Here is an 8,360-nt window from a genome sequence, read left to right as displayed (position 1 = left end):
ACCGGGCATGAGAAGAATAACAGCCAGAGAACCCAAAGCAGATGATTATTCTCTTCTAATGATCTACTTACAGGCTGAAGACATATATTCATGTTATACGAAAATGTCCTACTTATTAGCGTATATTCTGGTGCCATGTTACATCACTTAGGCATGAAACATTCTAGGTTTCAAGGTATCAAAAGCTCCTCTTCTTACAGTCTACACCGCCACTTATGTGAGGAGCATACATTACATACCATGGAGCTAGACCGTGAACCTGCTATAGGGTCTTTGCAGTGGGGAAGCACAGTCACTTTGCTACCAGTTGGTGAGAAGTTTTTGTAGGACTTTTGGCCAGCTTTTGTAGATCAAGCCCATTTTTTCACATGCGCTTCATCTACCAGAGAAGGAAAAAATAAAGCATAACAATGTCTCTCTGTAAATAGACTGCTGGTGGTTATATGAAGGTGCCCAACAGAAAACCAGTGTGGTGTTATACTTTTGCTTAAAACCGCTTCACAAGGGACAACTGTCAGGAGCATATGCACCTGATAGCCATCCCACAGACTATTGCAATGATAAATGTCTGACTACATGCAGCTGCCAACACGAAATAATGTAATGTAATGTTATTGTAGGGGCTCGCTAGAAAATGAGGGACCCTTGACATAGGTTGCAAGCTAGCATATACTCAGCGACATATTAACCAATGCCTAGTATTTATCATTATTTTTGCAGGGAACAGCTTTAAATGCTGGTGAAGACCAGGGTGTTGGTCCAGTGTGGTTCACTTTGAGGTGCAGGGCAACCCACTGGACTAAATCAAATGTGGTGTCATAAATAGGTTGTAGGTCAGGAAGGGTATCGTTTCTCATTAGGGAGAGCACCTAGAAGGTGAGAGGAGACTTATAAGGGCATGCATGCTCCTCTGGGAAATATGCAAATAGTAAGATGGAACTACACCTCTGCAGCGCCACCTATTGGAAGGCAGCATTCCTGCAAGTCAATGTCAGACTTTTTAACAAGCCTTGTAGCAATGATTGGAAATTGTGAGCCAAAGCTAGAATAACGATACACAGACAGCTGTTTTGGGCTGATTGCCCGCAGTCTGCATGGTGCTCTTCATGTTTCAGTGGGACTTGGCATCCTTTGTATGCCTTATCTACTTGCAAGCATAGTTCTAAGCCACCACTTCCCCCAATATGTGCTAGGTGTGTGAGTGGTTGTTCATCAGTATATCACACCTTTGCAATGCTCCTCCCTATAGCAATTTGCTTGTCTGCATGCTGAGGGATGTGGTGTCTACACCTGCCCTTATTATATTTAGTATCAGTATACAAGTAAGTATGGCTGTCTTCTATGATTCTTTTACATTCCAATACTATGTAAAATTCTGGCAGGAAACTGCATCATTCCAAACCACAAAACCCAGAGCAAAAAAAAAACTGTTTTACTTTAGTTTTCGGGGTTTGACTTTCTGTCACATCATTGTGTGTGAGCTTATACTTAAATAGGACTAGATGAGATAAAAAACGGGATTCGCAGGCAGCTGATCAGGAGGATGTCAGATAAGAAGAAGAAAGCCTTTAATGAAGACAGCGCGTTTCAATGCCGAATGGTTGGATAAGAAGAAGAAAGACTTTAATGAAGACTACATGTTCAGCGCCGAATGGGCGCCTTCATCGGATCGCAGTTATCTAATGAGGCACTGAAATATGTTATCCTGGTTCTTTATCTTATCTAGTTCTGACACTATATAGGTGTCCCACCCATCCATCTCAGGAGCAGCAGCTGCTCTTACAGGCATTATATGAGTGTTGGGCTTGGTTTGCACAACCTGACCAGGGGAGTATTAAAATACTGCAGCAGACATCATGCTATTGCTGTATTACTACACTATGGAGCGCTTCCCTTTTCCTTTTCCAATGTCTACTTAAATAGCCAAGCTGAGTTCACACATATATATATATACATAGACAGACTGACGCTTTTTTTGCATGTGTCTAATTTCAACAGTTGTGACCTGGCAGCCATGTATGGACCTGCAGACAAACGTGGCAGCAGTGTTGGAAACAGCATCAATGACCCATCAACCAGCAATCTGGGTAGTTCCATCACAGCCTGCAAAAAGGTATAGTAAACCCATTCTGGATGTGTTAACGAGGTTTCTAATTTTATATAGATAAAAAAGTTGCATAGCTTTTCTTTAGAAAATGAGTAAAACTTTTTAATTTTTCATAGAACAGTTGCACAACGTTCTGTATTTTTCCATTGCCATGGTAGTTCACACACAGGGTTTTTGGAAAAATGCCACTGCAGTTTTTGATGTAGCCCAGCAGTAAGAAGTATAAGTCATTCCTTCATAGTTTCCATTCCTTTTGAATCCACTTCTTCAGACTTTAGTTCAAATAGCTGCATCACAAATTGCAGTCTTGGTTTTTCTAAAAATGTGCTTTTGATCTATATAATTAAATAACTTGTATGCTGACTAATGTTTCAAACTACATGTGCTAATACGATAGCCAATGTGATGACTAGCAAAAGTGCAATTTACTTTATTTACTTAAAATGACATTTTAGTGCTGAAAAATCCCTCTAAAGTGCTGGCCACTAGGGGTCTCCCTTCCTCCTCACTTGCTGTCCGCTGCCTGCCCTCAAGTGATGTCATCTCAGTTTTGGATAGTGATGGAAAGTCCAGCCTTTTTTGGTAAGTCGGATCATTTGGATCACCTCACAAAAAGGCGATGACTCTTTCAACTGCTTCACTAAAGGCTGTTCTGTTCTCCTCCCACAGAATCGAGAGAAGGGCAAAACAGCAGACAGGCAACCTGTCATCTCTCTCTTTCTCTTTGTGGTATGGCCCGTACACCAAACTATGAGGGGAGGGGTAGGTCTGCCTGCCTGCCTTCCTCTCTACAGAGTCAGCTTAGAGAGCAGAACACCATGAGTGAGGGCTCAACCCAAATATAAGAGCCACTGAAAGAGCCACTTTTAGGAACCAGCTCATATAGCTTGTTCATTCATAAACGACCCATCATTAGTTTTAGAGATGGCACAATGGCAGAACAGGAAGTGTAAGAGTAGGATGACACATTGAGCTCATTGAAGCCTATGAGAGCAGAGACGTGGTGGGACAGGAGAAGGAGAGAAGGAAAGACTCACACAGACATGTCTGCAGCTAATTGTAAGTGATTGTTTACTGTGTTTTCACTTCTGAAATTACATCTCCACTGCTCAGGCCTGCTGTAATGTCCTTCCTGATTTATGCAGCGAATTAGGGAGCAAAATATGCAGTTTTCTCTGTGCGCAGTGTGTTCAGGATACCATGATAGCAGGCACCTTCCCACCAGTTCTAAGAGAACTGAGAATGACAGATTCAGCCTGCAGAGACAATAATTTGTAAAAAAAAAATGCACGATATAAGTCATATAATGGTCAGATATAGTGTTAGTCCTAATGTACAAAAGTTAGGTATTAGAGATGTTCGAGTTACTTTCACTTTCATCTCTGAGACGTTAGCGTGCTTTTCTGGCCAATAGAAAGACAGGGAAGGCATTACAACTTCCCCCTGCGACGTTCAAGCCCTATACCACCCCCCTGCAGTGAGTGGCTGGCGAGATCAGGTGTCACCCGAGTATATAAATCAGCCCCTCCCGCGGCTCGCCACAGATGCATTCTGACAGAGATCAGGGACAGTGCTGGTGGTGCCGGAGCTGCTATAGGGAGAGTGTTAGGAGTTATTTTAGGCTTCAAGAACCCCAACGGTCCTTCTTAGGGCCACAACTAACCGTGTGCAGTAGTGTGGAGGCTGCTTTTTGCAGTGTTGCACATTTTTTTTTTTTTGCATATCAGCCGTGCAGAGCATTGCGTCCTGCAGTAATTTTACATTGTCCAGGGCCAGTAGTGGTGAGGCAGGGACAGAAGACACATTTAGTGTATATAGGCAGTGGGCCTTTCCAAAAACATTTGGGAAAAAAAATCTATTTGGGCTGCCCGTGACCGTCCTCAGTGTACTGGGTCTCTGCTGGGGGTAGTTGTCCTAATTCATACGCAGCCAGCTAAGTGTTACAGCAGGCTTGCGCAAAATTCTTTCCTGCCTCTGTGTTGCCTCTTACATCACCGCTGTATTCCTGTCCACAAGTGTACTGGGTCTCTGCTGGGGGTAGTTGTCCTAATTCATACGCAGCCAGCTAAGTGTTACAGCAGGCTTGCGCAAAATTCTTTCCTGCCTCTGCTGTGTGTTCCGTAAGCGAAGTCAGCCTCCAACCACAGGCTAATAAGCGGCACATTTAATTACAGCATTCTGTTTCTGCACTACTGGTAATACAGCATGCTGAGGGGTAGGGGTAGGCCTAGAGGACGTGGACGCGGGCGAGGACGCGGAGGCCCAAGTCAGGGTGTGGGCACAGGCCGAGCCAGTGCGGTGGCCAGGGGTAGAGGCAGGGCCAGACCAAATAATCCACCAACTGTTTCCCAAAGCGCCCCTCACGCCATGCCACCCTGCAGAGGCCAAGGTGCTCTAAGGTGTGGCAGTTTTTCACAGAGACGCCTGACGACCGACGAACAGTGGTGTGCAACCTTTGTCGCGCCAAGATCAGCTGGGGAGCCACCACCACCAGCATGCACAGGCATATGATGGCCAAGCACCCCACAAGGTGGGACGAAGGCCGTTCACCGCCTCCGGTTTGCACCACTGCCTCTCCCCCTGTGCCCCAACCTGCCACTGAGATCCAACCCCCCTCTGAGGACACAGGCACGAGTGCCTACCGGCCTGCACCCACACCCTCACCTCCGCTGTCCTCGGCTCCATCCAGCAATGTCTCTCAGCGCAGCATCCAGACGTCGCTAGCGCAACTGTTTGAGCGCAAGCGCAAGTACGCCGCCACGCACCTGCACGCTCAAGCGATAAACGTGCACATAGCCAAATTGATCAGCCTTGAGATGCTGCCGTATAGGCTTGTGGAAACGGAGGCTTTCAAAAGCATGATGGCGGCGGCGGCCCCGCACTACTCGGTTCCCAGTCGCCACTACTTTTCCCGATGTGCCGTCCCAGCCCTGCACGACCACGTCTCCCGCAACATTGTACGCGCCCTCACCAACGCGGTTGCTGCCAAGGTCCACTTAACAACGGACACGTGGCAAGCACAGGCGGGCAGGGCCACTATATCTCCCTGATGGCACATTGGGTGAATTTAGTGGAGGCTGGGACAGAGTCAGAGCCTGGGACCGCTCACGTCCTACCCACCCCAGAATTGCGGGCCGCAGCTCGGTGCTGGTATCTGCGGCGGTGTATGCTTCCTCCACTAAACCACCCTCCTCCTCCTCCAACGCAACCTCTGTCTCGCAATCAAGATGTGTCAGCAGTAGCAGCACGTCGCCAGCAGTCGGTGTCGCGCGGCGTGGCAGCACAGCGGTGGGCAAGCGTCAGCAGGCCATGCTGAAACTACTCAGCTTAGGAGAGAAGAGGCACACGGCCCACGAACTGCTGCAGGGTCTGACAGAGCAGACCGACCGCTGGCTTTCGCCGCTGAGCCTCCAACCGGGCATGGTCGTGTGTGACAATGGCCGTAACCTGGTGGCGGCTCTGCAGCTCGGCAGCCTCACGCACGTGCCATGCCTGGCCCATGTCTTTAATTTGGTGGTTCAGCGCTTTCTGAAAAGCTACCCACACTTGTCATACCTGCTCGGAAAGGTGCGCCGGGTCAGCGCACATTTCCGCAAGTCCAAGACGGACGCTGCCACCCTGCGGACCCTGCAACATCGGTTTAATCTGCCAGTGCACCGACTGCCGTGCGACATACCCACACGGTGGAACTCTACGCTGTTGGCCAGACTCTATGAGCAGCGTAGAGCTATAGTGGAATACCAACTCCAACATGGGTGGCGTAGTGGGAGTCAGCCTCCTCAATTCTTTACAGAAGAGTGGGCCTGGTTGGCAGACATCTGCCAGGTCCTTGGAAACTTTGAGGAGTCTACCCAGATGCTGAGCAGGGATGCTGCAATCATTAGCGTCACCATTCCTCTGCTATGCCTCTTGAGAAGTTCCCTGCAAAGCATAAAGGCAGATGCTTTGCGCTTGGAAACGGAGGCGGGGGAAGACAGCATGTCGCTGGATAGTCAGAGCACCCTCATGTCTATATCTCAGCGCGTTGAGGAGGAGGGGGAGGAGCATGAGGAGAAGGGGGAAGAGACAGCTTGGCCCACTGCTGAGAGTACCCATGCTGCTTGCCTGTCATCCATTCAGCATGTATGGCCGGAGGAGGAGGATCCTGAAAGTGATCTTCCTAGTAAGGACAGCCATGTGTTGCGTACTGGTACCCTGGCACACATGGCTGACTTCATGTTAGGATGCCTTTCTCGAGACCCTCGCGTTACACGCATTCTGGCCACTACGGATTACTGGGTGTACACACTGCTCGACCCACGGTATAAGGAGAACCTTTCCACTCTCATACCCGAAGAGGAAAGGGGTTCGAGAGTGATGCTATACCACAGGACCCTGGCGGACAAACTGATGGTAACATTGCCATCCGACAGCACTAGTGGCAGAAGGTGCAGTTCCGAGGGCCAGGTAGCAGGGGAGGCGCAGAGATCAGGCAGCATGTACAGCGCAGGCAGGGGAACATTCTCCAAGGCCTTTGCCAGCTTTATGGCTCCCCAGCAAGACTGTGTCACCGCTCCCCAGTCAAGGCTGAGTTGGCGGGAGCACTGTAAAAGGATGGTGAGGGAGTACGTAGCCGATCGCACGACCATCCTCGGTGACGCCTCTGCCCCCTACAACTACTGGGTGTCGAAGCTGGACACGTGGCCTGAACTCACGCTGTATGCCCTGGAGGTGCTTGCTTGTCCTGCGGCTATTGTCTTGTCAGAGAGGGTGTTTAGTGCGGCTGGGGGAATCATCACGGATAAGCGTACCCGCCTGTCAACCGACAGTGCCGACAGGCTTACACTCATCAAGATGAACAAAGCCTGGATTTCCCCAGACTTCTCTTCTCCACCAGCGGACAGCAGCGATACCTAAGCAATACGTAGGCTGCACCCACGGATGGAAGCATCGTTCTCTATCACCACCAAAAACGGGGACCTTTTTGCTTCATCAATCTGTGTATTCTATACATCCCATGCTGTGGGTCCACAGGGAGTTGTAACTGCATGTGTCCACTTCTAAAGAACCCCAGTCTGACTGGGGCATGCAGTGTGGGCCGAAGCCCACCTGCATTTAATCGGACGTTACCTCAGCTGTGATGGGCACTGCAATGGGAGACATTTATGTACAGCCGGTGGGTTCCAGGGAGCCACCCATGCTGTGGGTGCACACGGAATTCCCATTGCGGAGTTGTACCTGCCTGTGACTATTTATAAAAAAACGCGGTCTGACTGGGGCATGCAGACACCTTGACAGAATGAATAGTGTGTGGCACATAGGTTCCCCATTGCTATGCCCACGTGTGCAGCTCCTGATGGCGGTGGCACAGGATTATATTTCTCATTGCTTCTGTACAGCATTGTGGGCTATCGCCCCGCCCCTTTTAAAGAGGGTCGCTGCCTAGCCGTGCCAACCCTCTGCAGTGTGTGCCTGCGGTTCCTCCTCATGGCAGACGCACTTATAAATAGACATGAGGGTGGTGTGGCATGAGTGCAGCTGAAGGCTGCGCAGGGACACTTTGGTGTGCGCTGTGGACACTGGGTCGTGCGGGATGGTTGGGCAGCATGTAACCCAGGAGAAGTGGCAGCAGAGTGTCATGCAGGCAGTGATTGTGCTTTGTTGGAGGTAGTGTGGTGCTTAGCTAAGGTATGTATTGCTAATGAGGGCTTTTCAGAAGTAAAAGTTGTTGGGAGGGGGGGGCCCACTCTTGCCGCTATTGTGGCTTAATAGTGGGACCTGAGAACTTGAGATGCAGCCCAACATGTAGCCCCTCGCCTGCCCTATCCGTTGCTGTGTCGTTCCCATCACTTTCTTGAATTGCCCAGATTTTCACAAATTAAAAACCTTAGCGAGCATCGGCGATATACAAAAATGCTCGGGTCGCCCATTGACTTCAATGGGGTTCGTTACTCGAAACGAACCCTCGAGCATCGCAATAATTTCGTCCCGAGTAACGAGCACCCGAGCATTTTGGTGCTCGCTCATCTCTATTAGGTATGCTTTAAAGTGACCTCTCCAGCCCTGGAGAAACAAAGATGGCTGACCTATTTCTCTGACTACCTGATGCACATTGTATGCATTGGTAGTTTAGGACACTGCATGCTGATCCGACTGGCCAGTTCTGCTCACGTCGGCTGCACTAGTCAAACAAAGCAGGTGTAGTGTCTTACACTAATGATGCATAGTAATGTACAGTGTGCATCAGGTAGTCAGAGAAGCTGCTGCGGCCATA

General features: G+C 49.4%; 1 protein-coding gene across 1 annotated transcript in view; it reads left to right on the top strand.

The window, feature by feature from the left end:
• Positions 1 to 240: 240 nt before the first annotated feature.
• The window catches only part of SPHKAP (SPHK1 interactor, AKAP domain containing), a 196,676-nt gene continuing 188,556 nt past the window's right edge, over positions 241 to 8,360 (top strand). Inside the window, exons 1-2 of the mRNA XM_066598216.1 lie at positions 241 to 310; positions 1,959 to 2,113. Coding sequence (XP_066454313.1) covers positions 241 to 310; positions 1,959 to 2,113 — 225 coding nt within the window. The remainder of the gene's footprint in view (positions 311 to 1,958; positions 2,114 to 8,360) is intronic.

This window comes from Eleutherodactylus coqui, chromosome 1 (genome assembly GCF_035609145.1).
Source record: "Eleutherodactylus coqui strain aEleCoq1 chromosome 1, aEleCoq1.hap1, whole genome shotgun sequence".
Classification (NCBI taxonomy): Eukaryota; Metazoa; Chordata; class Amphibia; order Anura; family Eleutherodactylidae; genus Eleutherodactylus; species Eleutherodactylus coqui.
This window is presented reverse-complemented; position numbering and strand designations above follow the sequence as displayed.